Raw genomic sequence first — 17,371 nt, 5'->3', positions numbered from 1 at the left:
TCATTTGATTATTAGAGCTTCGATTCAAGAGTTGTCGACTTGATCTTGGAATGATGCAATTTTTTTTAAGAGTCATCGAGACTTAATCTCGAATTAATGGTGTTTGTTTCGAGAGTCGTTGAGATTTAATCTCGAAAACAGGTTTGGACCATTTTATTTAAATTACTCATATTATATACCTCATACATATCATTAATCTATATAAGCACCAATCTGAAAATAACATTTGAATCGATGAGAATAATTTTTATTTTTCATCGTATTACTAAATTCACATTTAAAAATAAAAAGTTGAAGTAAAATAGATGTTGCAATAATTATTCATTAAAGACTAATTATAATTTATTAAAAGTTGGAGTTGTGAGAATTATATATTTAAAAATAATTATAATTTAATTTATAATTATTAAGTAAAAAATATTGTTTTAATTTTAAAATAAAGTTATTATGAATCTAAGTATAAAATATAACGAAAAATTTAACTATAATTATAATTACAATTACTAATTAAAATTTGATGAAGTTGTTTTATTAATGTAAAATAAAGTTATTATTGAATAAAATTCTAAACATTTGAATAAATTATCATTTAATTAATATTAAATTATCTATGTTAATTAGTTATTATTTTGAATAATATTATGTGGCATTATTTATATAAAGTAAAATTATATTATAGTTTAAATATATTAAAATGGCGATTTGAAAATTTTTATTATAATATTTGAATCGATAAATTAATATATTTTAATTATATTTGATAATTTAAATAAAAAATATTATTTTATGTTAATTATAACAAATAAAATAAAATATTTAAATTTAATTAAATATTAAATTTGTAAAATCTTGTTTATAATTTTATTTATTTTAATATTAATATTTGTATTTCATAATTTTGTTGATATATTTAAACTATTATAGATATACACATCAAAAGCCATTGATTTCCGAAAGTCCAACGGTATGGATGATTCCACGATGACAAGAACTCAATCCTACCTAAAATACACCTGTTTACACCTGATCCACTATCAAATTCTTCAATGGCTATTTCGAGCCTCACTCGCTTAGCCACTTCCACCATTACTTCACCACCTCCATTCACCACCGCTCTCATAATTTCTCGCTATTTCACTAAAAGAATCATCTTCACCACCGCTACTCAAAAAAAGAATCCACCCCGCAGTTTCAAAACAATGTCTTCTTCTCTAAACAGCAAAGTAATAGCACCGTACGGTTCATGGAAATCACCCATCACAGCCGACGTCGTTTCGGGTTCATCTAAACGGCTCGGTGGCACCGCCGTTGACCCTCAGGGTCACCTCTTTTGGCTTGAGTCACGACCTTCTGAATCTGGGTAATTTCAATGTTTTTGAATCGCTTATATAATATCTATTTTGATATCGATTATGAGTTTTGCCTTTTTTTTTTTTTGGAAAAGGCGGGTGGTTCTTGTCAAGGAAGATGGAGATGAACCGATTGATATTACTCCACCGGAGTTTGCTGTACGGACGTTGGCTCAAGAGTATGGAGGAGGAGCGTTTAGGATTTATGGGGATACTGTGATTTTCTCGAACTATAAAGATCAGAGATTGTATAAGCAATCAACCAGTTCCAAAGGTTCATACTTTTACTGTGTTTTCACCTTAAAAAGTTAGGATTAGGATTAAATAGATAGAATTTGTAAGTTTAGAGTGTTGAATTTGTTGAATTTTTAGAATTAGGACCAAATTGGAAATGTTAGGGTCTAAATTTGTTATTATACCAATCAAAACCGGTGACCAAAATAATAACACCCTCGAACTGGGTGTCTATCTGGTAGTTTATCCTAAAAGTTAAGCTTTTTTATTGGCTTTAATTAACTGATTCCAATGGATGGCAGAGCAGGTTCTTGTCCAGTACCAATCACTCCAGATTATGGAGGACCAGTTATAAGTTATGCCGATGGGGTTTTTGATTCAAGGTTTAATCGTTATATCACCGTAATGGAAGGTTAGTCACTTTGTTTTGTATGCTCCTTTTCTCTAGAATTAATGGGTTTTTGAATTGGCCCTTTTTATTGATTCAATCTTATCTATCACAGATCGCCGTGTAAGTAGTACAAATTCAACCACAACAATTGTAGCAGTGCCGCTTGACGGGAATATCCAAGGTACTTAATTTCTCTAGAAATGCAACTTATCTTCTTTGTAAATTATGTTGCATATGATGTTAACGTTATCTGTTATTGTTTGTTGTTTCGTATGTTTACAAGAAATGAATTTTGTTTCCTTTTGTCAACTTTCAGAATCAAATGTATTAGTGAGTGGCAATGATTTCTATGCTTTCCCTCGATTGGACTCGAAAGGTGAAAGGATGGCATGGATTGAATGGAGTCATCCTAACATGCCATGGGATAAATCGGAGCTCTGGGTTGGCTATATTTCTGAGAATGGGTGAGTTGAATTCTTTCAGTGGTCACATAGCTCGTCTTTGGAATTCTTTTTGTTTCGTATAACATTCCTTGTTTAAATTGAAAGCTTAGTTGGTATAGAGGTAAAAGTACCATAGAGGCCTCTGTAGTAGGAGTCAGATTGTATTTTGCCTCCCTCTACTAAAAAGGGGGGAAAATTAATCCTTGTACATTAGATAAAAGAGCATCGTTTCTTTTAAAAAATTCATTTATTTTTACTGTTAAAAATCGATGTTTATGATGGAATAAGTAGATAGTGATGCCATGTATACGTAATGCTATGTACAAAGACCAATTTTTTAACAGTAGAAATGAAATTTTTTATAGGATCAATTTGCTCGTTGTCCCTTTTTTTTATTAAAGGGAGCAAAATGCAATCTGACTCCTACTATAAGGGCCTCCATGGTACTTTTACCATGTTTTTGATTGTTGAATCTGTTCATCTTTGATACTATAAATATATTGATAACTATGGATTGGTATGTCACACAGAGACATACACAATCGTGTTTGTGTAGCTGGTTATGATCCTAAAATCGTGGAGTCTCCTACTGAACCGAAGTGGTCCCCTACAGGTATTCTGTGATAATTTTCTTATTTTATGAACAATTCTAAATATGAAATATAGGCTTCCATGATACTTACGTAAACATTTTGGAGTTTTCATGAATGAAACGGTATGTTCTTTAACATCTATGTTATTGGGGAAAGTCCGTCCTCCCCCCCCCCCAAAAAAAAAAAAAGTACGGTCATTTCTGCCTGGTTTAGCCAATTAATTCGATGTTCTTCTCTCTTTTTGATATTTTCTTATCTTATAGGTAAGTGACGATTCATGTATCAGTTGTTTAATAATTTATCAATGAAATATTAAAATATTTTTGAATTTGTGCAGGAGAACTATTTTTCATTACAGATAGAAAAAATGGATTTTGGAATCTCTATAAATGGGTAAGTTCCTTTTTGTTGATTGCTTGTAATAGCTCTAATTAGTATTATAAGATCAGTTTCATTAATTTTTTTTGGCATAATGATAAATTTAGCTTTAAAAATTTTCATTTTCTGCTAATTTGACGCTTATTCCTTTTTTTCTGAGCTAAATTTGATTATTAACCTTTTAAGAAAGTGCCAAATTGCTTTTCTTTAACAGAAATATTGGCTAAAACATCAATTTTTTAATGAAGTTGGCATGAAAAACCGCGTGGCAATTTACGTGCAATTCGTGCTGACATGACACTATTTGTTGTATATGTCACTCTCAACAAATAATTTTAAAATTATAAACTTAAAAAATAAATCAAATTGAAAAAGAATTATAAGAAGTTCTTAAAAATAAAAAATATTAACATGAAGTACACGTAGATTGCCACACGGACTGCTATGTGTAAAAATTTAACATTTTAGTCGGTATTTCCATTAAAAAAATCAATTTGACTCTTTTTCAAAAGGTTGATGGTCAAATTTTACTATTTTTAAGAGGTTGAAGGCCTAATTTAACATACACAAAAAAAGAAAAAAGAAAAAAATGCCAAATTGACAAAAAGATATAAGCATTAAGGGCTAGATTTGATATTATGCCATTTTTTCCCATTCTCTTTTCTCCCTCCAAGGTGGTTTGTCCAGGTTTTCTGCATTATAGTACTTGTTTGTGCATTTATCCAACCTTAAAAGAGTGTCTATCAGAATTAATCACCTTTTATCATCTCTTGGAACAGGTTGAATCTAAGAACGAGGTGCTTCCACTTTATCCTTTGAATGCTGAGTTTGCAAGACCATTATGGATTTTTGGGATGAATTCTTACGAGTTCATCAAGAACGAGGCTGGAAAAACCTTAATTGCTTGCACTTATAGGTAATTCCGAGAAAATTACTACCCAACATACTTTGATATACAAATAAGATCTTTGTTGGAAAGAGAAAAAAGAACATGTTTTTAGTTTTTTGTTGATTGATACCTTGAATGTCTGAATGCAGGCAGAATGGGAAGTCGTATCTTGGAATTTTGGACGATGTTCAGGGTTCATTTTCACTGCTCAATATTCCTTTCACGGATATAGACAATATTGTACTTTCAAAACCCCAGATTTATTTGTAGGTAGGAAATTATAATGACTTTCTTTTAAAGATATGCTTTTTCATTTGCAGGCTTCATGGAATGATTATCTGTATGTCGAGGGAGCCTCTGCGGTTCATCCTTCATCAGTGGCTAAGGTAAGGTTGCCCTCTTCTTCTACATGTAGAGATCTTTTGATTACGGTCTTAACATTCTTTTGTTGTTGTTGAAGGTGACTCTAGATGGCCGTAAAGTAGTTGATTTCAAGATTTGTTGGTCGTCTTCGTCAGATTGTTTAAAGTACGAGTCCTACTTTAGTCAGCCGGAGTTAATTGAATTTCCGACAGTGGTTCCTGGTCAAAATGCCTATGCTTACTATTATCCGCCAACTAATCCTCTTTATCAAGCTAGCCAGGAAGAAAAGCCGCCATTGCTGTTGAAAAGTCATGGTATGATATTTGCTAAATCTTGAAAACTGGTTAAATGCCCCTTCACTTAATGAGTGTTGTCCCCCATGCATTAGCAAATTCTTTGGTAAAAGTGCCACAAAAGACCTTGTAAAAGGAGTCAGATTGCATTTTACTCACTCTACTAAAAAATGGGCAAATTAGTCCTTGTACATTAGATCAAAGAGCAAATTGGTCATCTTGTTAAAAATTCCATCCATTTTTAATGTTAAAAATTAGTCTTTGTATGTCAATATAATGTACATGTGGCACTCCACGTGTCACTGTTTGGTTTTTCGGCCAAGCACACTAGTTTTTAATAGTACAAATAGATGAAAATTTTAACAGAAATGACTAATTTGCACTTTGATCTAATGTACAGGGACTAATTTGCCAATTTTTTGAGTAGAATAGGCAAAATGCAATTTGATTCCTAATACAGGGGCCTCTATGATACTTTTACCTAAATTCTTTCCATATTTGATTGCATTATGACGTATATGTTACGAAATATATGGCAGGAGGACCTACTGCTGAAACTCGTGGAATTTTGAATTTAAGCATCCAATACTGGACTAGCCGAGGTTGGGCATTTGTGGATGTTAACTATGGTGGAAGCACAGGTTTGTTCTCCTTGCCTAACATGCAGACACATTCATTTTTGGTTTATATCTGATTAAGTATGGCGCTTTGTTTGGACTACACGACACAATTTTGTAGGTTATGGAAGAGAATTTCGTGAACGACTTTTGGACCGTTGGGGAATTGTCGATGTTGATGACTGTTGTAGCTGTGCTAAATTTTTGGTAATTTGTTCAAATATTCCCAAAATTCTAATGAATGGAGATATATCGTATACAATACTGCTCTGTCATGATAATGCATGTTTCTTTTCTCTAGTTGGAGAATGGGAAGGCAGATAAGGATCGACTTTGTATAACAGGAGGCTCTGCTGGTGGGTACACAACCTTAGCAGCCCTTGCTTTTAGAGATACATTCAAGGCTGGAGCTTCCCTCTATGGGGTAATTTATTTCTCATTTTTTGCAATTAAGAGTCCACCGAAATATCCTTCAGTTTTGTATTTTGGCGCTGTATGCATATATCTTGAATCTTATAAGCACGAAACTGAAAACCGACAGTTTTATATGGTATAATTCTTTTCTGAACAGGTAGCTGACTTAAACTTGTTGAAGGCCGAGACACATAAATTCGAATCCCATTATCTTGATAAACTCGTTGGTAATTAGAAAAAGTCAACCAATCACTAGTTTGATTTTAAACTTTTATCCTTTTAGTTGTTTATCATATCCCTTGCCATTTGCAGGAGATGATAAGGCTTTCTTCGATCGATCACCCATCAATTTTGTAGATAAATTTTCTTGTCCCATCATTCTCTTTCAGGGACTCGAAGACAAGGTACATAAATTTTGTTCTAAAATTCTTTTTTGGTACATAATAGTGAAGATCAAGGGGTTATTAGTTAAGACTTGAGTTTGTAGAAGTACCATGGAGGCCTCTATACCAGAAATCTGATTGCATTTTGCCCTCTATTCAAAAAATGGTCAAATTAGTCTCTGTGTATTAGATCAAAGAGAAAACTGGCCCTTTTGATAAAATTTCATCCATTTCTACTATTAAAAACTGGTCATTGTCTGGTTATTCTGTCATATGCCAGTTTTTAATTGTACAAATAGATGAAATTTTTAGCAGAAAGGACCAGTTTATTCATTGATCTAATGTACAAGGACTATTTTGTCATGTAGAGGGGGCAAAATGCAATCTTACTCTTAGTCGGGAGCCTCCATGGTATTTTTACCCCTTCGTCACTTGAAATTTGTCTTAGAAAATTGTTATTGCAATTCAAGCAGACTTCAGTATTTTGAATAACCTTTACGTGTCACAGGTTGTACCCCCGGATCAAGCTCGTAAAATCTACAAGGCATTGAAGGAAAAGGGTTTGCCTGTTGCTCTTGTCGAATATGAAGGCGAACAGCATGGTTTCCGCAAGGTATATATACATCCCACTGTTATATGTATACTTCGAATTTTTATCATACCGAAATATGATCGATCCTTGTGATACGTACGTAAACAGGCTGAGAACATTAAATTCACGATAGAACAACAAATGGTGTTTTTTGCACGTTTGATTGGACGCTTCAATGTTGCCGATCCCATTACACCGATCAAAGTAGACAACTTCGACTGAGCACCGATATAAGTCTTTTAGTTCATGGAGTTCACTTACGTACGAATTACTTGTAACATATTACTGTTTTATAGTTTTCAGGTAGCTCGATTACTAGAGTCTGCACTTAGAACACGTAAAACTCTTTTCATCACTTTAAACCCGAAAATGTAGCCTGATAACCGTAACGTTTTTCTATGAATAAGAAGGGTCATTTTCATATCTCTAAGTTCTCAAAACGATCATTTATTATTTAGGGCCACCACCGTGGTCCTCATGGCAATGGCTTTAAGTACATTTTCATTTTCGTCACAGCATAGCAGAAGGTAACATGGGTGAATGGATAAAGTATGAAATGTACCAGAACCACCATGAGAAAACTAAAGGCTTCATTGCTTTAATAGCTTTAGTTATATGCCCACTTTGCAAAAGCTTGAATGTTCTTTGCCCCACATAGGCTTTATAAATCAGGACCACCTTATTTTGATATATAATTGTTTTGAGCCCAAGACAAAACTTTTGATCCTATCAGCCTCTAATGGTTGGGACAGCACTACTTTATTGAACCATGATAATTAAAGCTCTAAGCTAGCTTTGTCATATTCCCACCAAAATGCCTAAGGGAAAAAGTATTATGGAAGTCCTTGTATTAAGAGTTGGATTTGGTTTGCATGTTGCCATTTTTTTTTCTAAAACATAAGTAAATTAATCTCGATACATTTGATCACAGAGTAAATTGGTCTTTGTGTTAAAATTTTCATACATTTTTATAGTTAAAAACTTGCCTCTATACATCAAGAGGTACATGTGGCACTTTACATGTCTGTCTTGTTATTCTTTCAGTTGTGTCAATTTTTAATAATACAAATGAATGAATTTTTTAACATAATAGATTGATTTTTTTTTGATTTAATGTTTAGAGATTAATTTACTCATTTTTTTTAGTAGAAAGGACAAAATGCAATCTGACTAAAACTTCCTTGCTACTTTTATTCTTTATGTAAGCTACAGATATGAATTAATGTTTCAAACGTGGATTGTTGAGCCCTTTTACTATTAATTTCTATATGGTATTTGATCTTTTGCCCAAAAAAGGTCATTATCAGCTTCAATTGGTATTGACCTTCAATGGTTGTCCAAACAGACCATAATGGTCTAGCCTAGAAAAGGGTTTTTAGGTTGCCTGCTTCTTATGGACCATAAGGGATAAGTTTTGGATATCAACAAGGTTAACCTGCATCAGGTATCAGTAGCTTTCCTTGAATGCAAAGGCTTAATAATGGGTTAAAGTATCTGGAAGGTCCCTGCATTTTAGGGACTAGATCAGATTAGTCTCTATATTATTGAAAAAATCAAATAAATTCAAATTTCAACTGAGTTAACATTTACTTTATAAAAAGACTAAATTAATTCTTTTTATTATAAATGTTAACTCTGTTTCAATTTAATCTTATTTGATTTTTAATAATAAAAGAATTAAATTAATTTATTTAATAATAGAGACTAATTTAATCAAGTCCTTATAATAAAAGGACCCCTTAGGATACATTCACCATTAATGTATGCTAGAATTCCAGTTCAGTTTCTTCTTTCAAAAGAGACATAAATGCTCACTAGCCCTAAACATTGTAGACAATTAATGATGCTGATAATGCTTACACCTACTTTTCTTCGATGGTTTAACTCATTTTCAATGAGTACAACTTGAATATATATATATATATATATATATATATATATATATGCGCGCACGTGTGCCAGATAATTATCCATAGAGAGAAGTATTTATTAATTACATGTAGAAAACCCTGATGAACATTCTTTTCACAACTACTTTCCAATTACACTATACTTGGTATTTGATCTAAGACTGTACAGAAGTTGATACCCTTCAACAAGTTCCAAGTGAATGCCAAAATGATATATTTTATGTGCATAAAAGGTACCTAAAGTTGAACTCATAAGGTATAATTTGAACAAACTTTACAAGAGACTCTCCTTGAGCTCCTTCTAGATATTTAATTGCTTCTTTCCCCAGTTCATTAGGTAATTGAAGGCAAATCCAATCAAGCAACGAATCTAAGTCCTTAGCAAAGTCAAGCAAGTACCAATCTAATAGCTTTGGGATTGCAAACTCTGTTGATGAAATCCCAACTGCAGCCTGCAAGTACTCTCTCTTTGCCACTTCCAACTCGTTTTCGACTTGAGAAGCGGTAAAAACACGAACCTTCATGCAATGGAATTGAAAAATTTGGTATTATGTCACAGCCAAAAGACAGTAAAGAATGCATTTTGCATCCTCTACTTGAAGATGGGCAAATTAGTCATTGTACGCTAGATCAAAGAACAAATTAACTATTTCTATTAAAAATTTTATCCATTTTCACTGTTAAGAACTGATATAGTTAATAGAATAACTACACAAATACACGTGATGTCCCACGTGTATCTTATTCTAACGTACAAAGATTAGTTTTTAACCATAGAAATGAAAATTTTTAACGGAAGGATCCGTTTGCTCTTTGATCTAATGTATTGGGACTAATTTGCCCATTTTTTAAGTGGAGGGAGCAAAATACAATCAACTTTTAATATAAAGGCTTCTATAATGCTTTTATCATCAGTAAAGTGCTTTGGAGTCAAAATAAAGAAAGAAGGAAACAATGGCAATTGCATTAAAACTAGGTGATACTGATACATAGAATCAACTATCAAAGTATCAAGGACCACCGAGTGTTTTGCAATACAAGAGTTGCGAACTTACAGCAGGAGAGGACCAGCTTCCACATGCAAGGGCAAATGTCACCAATGGTTCAGATAATTCCAATCCGAACATGCCCCTGGCTGTCATTTCATCATTTTTGGTACCCTTTGGAAAAGCCTATATCAAAATTCAAGTACAAAATATAATGGAAGACTTCATTATCAAGCTGAAATGACATTATTGAAGTTTGTAAAACAAATTGGAATGAGGTACCACTTACAAATTTTGAGTGGTAAGGCAATCTGAGAATGAAATGTTCTATAGTTATTGCATTCAACAGGTGTCCCCCAACATTTATGGTTGCCTGTTACATAAAAACATGCAATTGAGTTGTTGTTTAGGACAAGTAGTATTCTATTTTACTTTTTTACTGAAAAATAGATAATTAGTTTTTGAATGTTAAATTAAAAAGTAAATTGATTTTTTTTGTTAAATTTTTTATCAATTTGTACTGTTAAAAATTGACATTAGTGATGAAATAATTAGATAGTGAAGGGAAAAGGTTTTAGTAGTAAATATGGATGAAACTTTTAACAGAAGAATCACTTTTTTCTGTTATCTAATTTAGAGGGACTAATTTACCTATTATTTGAGTAGAATGGATAAAATGCAATCCGATTTCTAGTATAGGGGCCTCTATATTGGGACATCCTTACCTTTCTCATCAGTTCCACAACCATTTCTGGACTTTCTGGTACTCCTTGTTCTAAGAATGCCTGAAATCAACATCAAGAAATAAGTGAATTCCACATGATAGCATAAACTAAATGTATTAAAAGATAAAAAAGTACCATCATGATGATCAAGGTTCACATACATTCATCATGCAAGAATTATAAATATTTATCCAAAATGCAAGCTTTTCTTGATGGTTAAGGTTTTGCAAGTCCAATGAGGCCAATCTTGCAAGGAGGAGTCTGTGAAATACAACACAATAAACCATCAACAGTGTTTATAAAAACATCAAATGAACAAAGAAACTAAATGTAATAACATATGACTTACTTCAATCTATGCAACAGAAATAAAGAATTCGATGTTCGATTTAGATTGATCGAGTCATCACTGATCGAAACTAAATGCTTATATGGTCCAATATCTCTTTCTCCATAATCCGAACAAATACCGTAAGGATCACGAAATCCGGTTTCTTGAGACCCCAACATTGATAATGAAGGAAAAGTTTTCTTTATTGAGTTCATTCTTAAGAAAATGCTGGATAAACATCTTATAAGGTCCTCCGAAACTTTATTCGGTCCATCGTCTCCCGACTGTCTCTCATCAGGGATGCTTATATTTCGTGTTTCTGCATTGCTTTGGTCTCTCACTCTACATTCCATCTGAGTGTAAAACAAGTCATCCACACCTAGCTGCAATTACAATAACTTGAATCAAAAGAAACCGGTTTCGTACCTGCAATTTTTGAGGATCTAAACGCTTCTCCGATGACTTCGAATCGATCAAAGGTCTCTTCAAAAGAGGTCCCTTATTGCTCTTTGCGGAATTAGTCCGAGACTGATTCTCTTTTCCTCTTTTATCATCTGAGAAATAACAATGGATGATCAAATATGCTAATGGCATTGGCATCGGCATTGGCATGACTCATCAGAAGTTAAAAAACCCGAAAAGACTAACCCGAAAAGGATTGTGAATAACTTGCCATCGATGTGCATCGAGTTAAAGTTTTCTGTTTAGGATTATCCAAGCAAGGCTCATTCAAATCAACTGAACTTTCCATGTTCCTTTTCGACGATGATGTATAAACAGCTTCTCGATACAAGTCTTGTCGGAAGTGTACGACCTGTTCTTCGAGCCGAACGATCTCTTCTTCGAGTACTGCCACTTCAGCCAAAAGCTCCAATGTCTACAAAAGTCAGAATCAACAATGTCATTCACCAATATGTGAAGTTTTTAAAGGAAGCAACAATGGTGAATTTACTAACTGAAGGAGGAAGATATGGAGGAAGACGAGGTAAAGCTCCCAAAGGTCTATTAAAAGCTCTCTCTAAAGCTCTATGAATATTCTCTTCTTGTCTAAGCTTCTTCTTCAATTTATCAACCTGATAAAAAAAAATAGATTGAAATTGCTTTCAAAATTTCAATACAATCAAGTCCTAATTGTAAATTTTCCATGAGATAAGAAAATGTATATACATCTTGTTGAAGGGCCATCTTTCTCTCATTGATCGAAGCTCGTTTGTTTTTCATTGCCTTTGTAGTAACCACTGACTTGGTACCCTGCATATCTGCTTTCTCCTTCAAAGAGAAAAAAAAAGCAAACAGTCAGCTTTGTTTAAGCCTAGAAAATTCACAATTTCCTGGAAAATTTGGAATTCCACAAAAATCCCAGTTTAACCATTGGATTAAAATGCTTGAACATTTACTTTTTCATGCTTCAGTGGAACTTTCTTGGCTTTGGTATTCATATTTTTCAACACTCAAACACCTTATCTGCAACAATAAAAAGAAAGTACCCAAATTCAGAAAAACTTCATATAAACGACAACAATTTAGCAAATTCATTAATTCACCAACAGATTCAGACCACTTAAAAGGGTTTCAATACCAAGTAAAAGTTCTAAATGAAACAGCTTTCATCAATGGAAGAATCAAAATGAAAAACAACAAATTCTAAAAAGAAACAAAGGAAAGAATGTTTCTATGTATGAATTTTAAAGTTGAAGCAAAGAGAGTTAAAAAAAAGGGGGGGGTGTATCTTGGAAACAAGATAGAGCCGTACATAAACTCCATGAAGAAGAAACACTCACTTGCCTGTGTCATCATGAATCAACGTGAGTCTTTTATTTTATTTTTTTCTTTTTCACTTCTCTAACTGTTAAATACTAAATAATGATAATATATTCTTCGGTTATGGCTTTTTTACCTATAAGGTCCCCCTTCTTCAACTTTTATTTAGTTTTGGGATAAGGCAACTTTTACTCTCAGAATTTGATATTTGTTAGGCATTTATGTTCAGCAGCCCGAAAATTAGATAAGGTTCGGGTTGCCTACCCATGACCCAGATAGGGCCCACCAGTCGTATACATGCAAGCCTTACGGAATGAAGCTCGCAAAGGATGTTTGCAAGGAAGCTTGTAGACCCAGCTCGCACAGGACAAGAGGAATTTGCAAGGGGAGCTCGCAGGAGCCCAAAGAGTGTCCAGTAGACGGCTTAGAGCAGAACACGTATCCCGTATGTATAGAGTTTGTTAAGAGCGTCAATTCTATAAATAGAAGCTATGTATTGTCCCCTCTAATGAGACACAACGAACAAATTACTCAACAATATTTTTTTAATTTGGTCCCTAAATTTGGAAACTTTCACAATTTTAGTCTATGTAATGATATGACACTTCGAGATTATGTCGCATGATTAATTAAATTTTTCTATAAAAAATATAAATTTTAGGTTATGATGTGGTAAAATATAAGAGAGCCATGTCATCATATGGATCAAAATTTTGGAAAAATTGTCAAGTTTCAAGATTAATATAAACAAAAAAGCTGAGGGACTAAGTTGGAAAAAGGTTTCCAAATTTAAGGACTAAATTTCACACGGGACTCTTAAATTATGGGTTAAATTCTAAATTGGGTGTCTAAACTTCAACTTTTTTCAATTTAGTCATCAAATTACTATTAGATCAACTGTTAGCTTTCACATTAAATGTAAAAAAATCACATGTTGGGTTATTATATATATATATATATATATACATAGTAATGAATATAATGATGGGTTATTGAATGTTGGTTTTTTTTTTTTCTTAAACATTTGGAAAGTAATTTATGGATTGAATTTTGTAGGGAAAAGCTGCACAAATCACATGTTTGCCAACTAAACATTTTTTAAAAAAATTACTTATAATATGTTTTATTAATGTAAAACATTAATAATATTGATGCAATAAATTATTAGAATTGTACCACCTTGTATTTTGGGTAAATTTTAGAATTTCCCAAAAAAAAAACACAATACTTTAGGAAATACAATTGACCTATATATTTTTATTTTGAATAAAACCTATACTTTTTAAAGATAAATACAAACTACATTTGAGCTATATATTTCCTTTTAAGAAAACTTATGCATTGACTCTAATTAGATTTATTTGTTCTAATTATGGTTTTAGTCGCTCTATTTTGCTAAAATTTATGGTTTAAACCGTCTATTTCAACCTAGCATAATTTGATTCGTTTGCTTTTTAATAATATTATTAATAGATTAAACTAGTAACACTTTTATTTGGTCACAAAATTAGTGTCACGTGGAAATCCAATCAAATTGTGTTCAATAAACAATAGATTTATATGTCATAGAATGTTTAATATTTTAAAAATATCATATTATCACTTTAATAAAAACAATTAACAATTTTATTAATTTGGGCCTACTAATAATATTATAAAAGGTAGAGTGTGACCAAATTATGTCAAAGTGTGACATAGTAGTTGCTTACTCCATCTCTTAATCATATAGTCAAATGTTTGATTTGATCCCGCTCATGAAATGAAACACATTTTGTAGCCAGCTGTTTACTTCTTCGGAGAGCATTTATGGCGAGGGAATTAGTTATTGCTACCAGAACTAGAAACCCTGGTTTCGACAAAAAAAAATTAAAATAGAAAGATTAAATCTCAATTTTCAAGATAATAAATGGATTAAATGCATAACTAAACCTATTTTTTTAATAGAATTTTCTTGTTTCATGATTAACATTGGGATGATTAATACAATACGTTTTAACGTGTTCGAACCTACGTCCTTTTACATTACAATAATATCAATGTCAATTAAATTAAGACTCACTCGACATAATAAAATTAAAAGATATATTTGATTATTTAAAAAAAAACTTATTTTGTGATATGTATAAATGAAATGGACGCACCACCCACAAGCATGTGATGGCGACTATTAAACTAAAATAATTAATTAATACGCTTTAATTTAATTTAATTTGTTATCATTATTAGCTGTTGGGAATTCAGTCAATTCTTCACATTTTTTAAAATAATGGGTTTTTTATTATAATAATTATAATAAAATTTTTAATTTTAATTTTATTCTTTGAGAAGATGATTTTATCATTGTTAATTGACTACTGAGGTTGATAATAGACCTACTACGAACAAGCCAATTGGGTTTGGACAATTAAAGCAGACAACTTTTATATATATATATATATTTATAAATAATAATTATAAAATATTTTGGATTAAGTTATAATAAAATGGAATGATAGATTATGAAAATGATTAGTGAAATTAAAATAAAATTGTAGTTTTGCTGATTGAGTCTTAGCTTAATTAGTATGAGTATTGTTGTCAATGTAAGAGGACGTTGGTTTGAGTATATCGATCATCTAATTTATAGGTTGGGGAGGGCTAGACATTGTACCAAAAAAAAATAGATATGATTAGAATCTGTTATAAAATTATTCAAAAATATATATAGTTTTCTCATTGCATTTTAATGTCTAATAAAATTAAAAATTCATTAACGGCAAAATTAGTTTTATTGTAACATAAGTCGCATTTAATTTTGTATATTTATTGATTTTAATTTATTAAATATTTTTGATTTCATGTAATTAATTTAAGGAAATGTAATTTAAAATGAGTATAAAATGTAATTCCAGTTTTAATAAAATATTCTAATATTCTAAATTTAACAATAAAATATATATTTTTTAAAAATGATTATTTTAAATATATTTTACAAAAAAAAATTATTAATGTTAATTTCCTTATTTTATGGAACTTCGTTATTTCTCTTAATTTTAAATAAATTGTTACTAACACTAAATTTAATCAATATTTTTAATACATAATATATATATATGTGACATTAGAAAATAACCCAATATTAATTATAGTTTGGCAAAAACTTTTTTTATTAATTATTTTTTCTTTGAAAATAATTGTTTTTGTTTCATTTTAAATAATCTTATTATAGATTTTGATAATATATTCTCGTTTTGAAACAATATCTAGAATTACTCATAGTCTCTCCTTAACTCATAAATAGGTGGATAATATATTTTAACGCATCGAACCCACATTATTCTATATTAACAAAATATCCATATTAATCGAACTAAAAATTAAACAGTAAAATTAACTATTTTTGTTGAATCATATAATGATTAGATTGTACTACGTTTTGAACCATTATATATTGAGTTAATAATTAGTGTAAAAATATGGTAACGTGCTTAATAAGTTACCAACCATACATGTGTAAAAAGATGTTCGATTAAAATGGCTGTATAAACAGCTCATTCATAATTACATGCTTTTAAAAATATGAATAATTCAATAACTTTAGATGGAGATTAGAATCGAGTTATAAATTTGTGTGAGAATTAAAATGTAAATTTACTGTTACATTAGTTTATAATTCTTCATTTTTTAAAAGGATTTAATTAAATTTTATTATTTTAAGAGGCTACAATGTAATTTTATCATATATTTTATAACTTTTTAAGGGACTAAAACATAAACTTTAGAAAGATAGAGCCATTCATTTTGGCACTCAAGGGTAATCACCTGAGCCTTGCAAAGAGGGAAGGGTGACGAAAAAGGTGCGAGGGACGAAGCTAGAAAATTGTCTTACCATCTTTAGGGGCAAAATGTCAAAACCTGTCCTTTATCTATGCCCTTGGTCTTTGAGATGACAATTGAGTGAACGGTGAGGATGTTTCTAAAAAGACAATGAATGCTAAAAAACAAAAACCCTTATATTTTAAAGATAAACTTTTCAAGAATGAAGAGATAGATGATTGTGATGTTATTAGATTAAACACAACCCGATTTAAACACATTAAAATGTTTTAAAATCGGACAGTAGTCTAACTCAACTTGATTAGCTAGTTGACCAATCTCTTAGATGATGAGATATCAATATCAAGAAATCTAATCAAAATTGAAATTTCTGATTATGTTATAAATATTTGATGAAACTAATGGGGTTTACATCATATCTCCATAATACAACAATAAAAACAAAGATAATAAATTAGATTATCACTTCAACAATCTCAAAGAAATCACAATTATTGATTATTATTATTATTAATGTCCACAAACTTATGAATTTATCCTCTTATTAATTAAATATTTTAAAAAAATCTTTTCATTAATTATTAATTAATCATGCCATTGTTAATTGTTGTGAGGAGCGAAGTTGTAAATGACAAAGGAATTGGATCAAAGGGGGCCATAGTGGAAACATGAAAAAGATGAAACAGCTTCTTCTTTAGCATCATTGGATGAATTTGTTACCAAACATTACTTCTTTTTTCATTATAAACAAACATATTGGGACCTACCAATTCACCATCCTCTCCTTTCCATATATATATATATATATCAGTGTTTGTAATTATTCGATTAACAATGTTGGACAGTCATCCATTAAAATTTTAGGTCTAATTTTGAGATTTAATCCTTATACTTTAATTTTAT

General features: G+C 31.1%; 2 protein-coding genes across 5 annotated transcripts; one reads left to right on the top strand and one right to left on the bottom strand.

Moving 5' to 3' along the window:
• The first annotated feature begins 1,025 nt into the window (after positions 1 to 1,025).
• LOC108483753 (uncharacterized) lies at positions 1,026 to 7,362 on the top strand. The gene is made up of 18 exons (XM_017787318.2): positions 1,026 to 1,360; positions 1,445 to 1,623; positions 1,891 to 1,995; positions 2,087 to 2,155; positions 2,291 to 2,438; positions 2,948 to 3,030; positions 3,348 to 3,403; positions 4,168 to 4,304; positions 4,427 to 4,517; positions 4,598 to 4,663; positions 4,738 to 4,954; positions 5,473 to 5,574; positions 5,672 to 5,757; positions 5,852 to 5,974; positions 6,122 to 6,191; positions 6,277 to 6,368; positions 6,856 to 6,960; positions 7,048 to 7,362. Exons 1-18 carry the CDS (start codon positions 1,047 to 1,049, stop codon positions 7,159 to 7,161), a joined length of 2,157 nt encoding a protein of 718 aa, XP_017642807.1. The 5' UTR covers positions 1,026 to 1,046; the 3' UTR covers positions 7,162 to 7,362.
• A 1,543-nt stretch (positions 7,363 to 8,905) lies between these two features.
• LOC108480954 (uncharacterized) lies at positions 8,906 to 12,803 on the bottom strand. 4 transcript variants are annotated; one of them, XM_017784110.2, is made up of 12 exons: positions 12,677 to 12,803; positions 12,289 to 12,355; positions 12,059 to 12,160; positions 11,848 to 11,964; positions 11,540 to 11,768; positions 11,318 to 11,445; positions 10,910 to 11,244; positions 10,722 to 10,821; positions 10,561 to 10,620; positions 10,125 to 10,208; positions 9,905 to 10,021; positions 8,906 to 9,367 (listed from the first exon to the last, which is right to left on the bottom strand). In XM_017784110.2, the coding sequence occupies exons 2-12, from the start codon at positions 12,328 to 12,330 to the stop codon at positions 9,068 to 9,070; spliced, it is 1,614 nt and encodes a 537-aa protein (XP_017639599.1). In that variant the 5' UTR covers positions 12,331 to 12,355; positions 12,677 to 12,803; the 3' UTR covers positions 8,906 to 9,067. The 4 variants fall into 4 exon arrangements, with proteins under 4 accessions (XP_017639599.1, XP_017639597.1, XP_017639595.1 ...); XM_017784108.2 differs by having other exon boundaries at positions 12,673 to 12,784; XM_017784106.2 differs by having other exon boundaries at positions 12,645 to 12,778.
• Positions 12,804 to 17,371: the final 4,568 nt, after the last annotated feature.

Source organism: Gossypium arboreum, chromosome 6, assembly GCF_025698485.1.
Source record: "Gossypium arboreum isolate Shixiya-1 chromosome 6, ASM2569848v2, whole genome shotgun sequence".
In the NCBI taxonomy this organism is placed as follows: Eukaryota; Viridiplantae; Streptophyta; class Magnoliopsida; order Malvales; family Malvaceae; genus Gossypium; species Gossypium arboreum.
Note: the sequence above shows the minus strand (reverse complement) of the source record. Positions and strands in the feature narration are given on the sequence as shown.

Bases quoted from the DNA above. Each gene is read 5' to 3' on its own strand.
- LOC108483753 (XM_017787318.2), top strand. From the start codon at position 1,047: ATGGCTATTTCGAGCCTCACTCGCTTAGCCACTTCCACCATTACTTCA. The intron at 1,996-2,086 runs GTTAGTCACTTT...TATCTATCACAG, and splicing joins TTATATCACCGTAATGGAAG to ATCGCCGTGTAAGTAGTACA. The intron at 2,156-2,290 runs GTACTTAATTTC...GTCAACTTTCAG, and splicing joins GCTTGACGGGAATATCCAAG to AATCAAATGTATTAGTGAGT.
- LOC108480954 (XM_017784110.2), bottom strand. From the start codon at position 12,330: ATGAATACCAAAGCCAAGAAAGTTCCACTGAAGCATGAAAAA. The intron at 11,446-11,539 runs GTTAGTCTTTTC...GTTATTTCTCAG, and splicing joins TTATTCACAATCCTTTTCGG to ATGATAAAAGAGGAAAAGAG. The intron at 9,368-9,904 runs GTAAGTTCGCAA...CATTGCATGAAG, and splicing joins GAAGCTGGTCCTCTCCTGCT to GTTCGTGTTTTTACCGCTTC.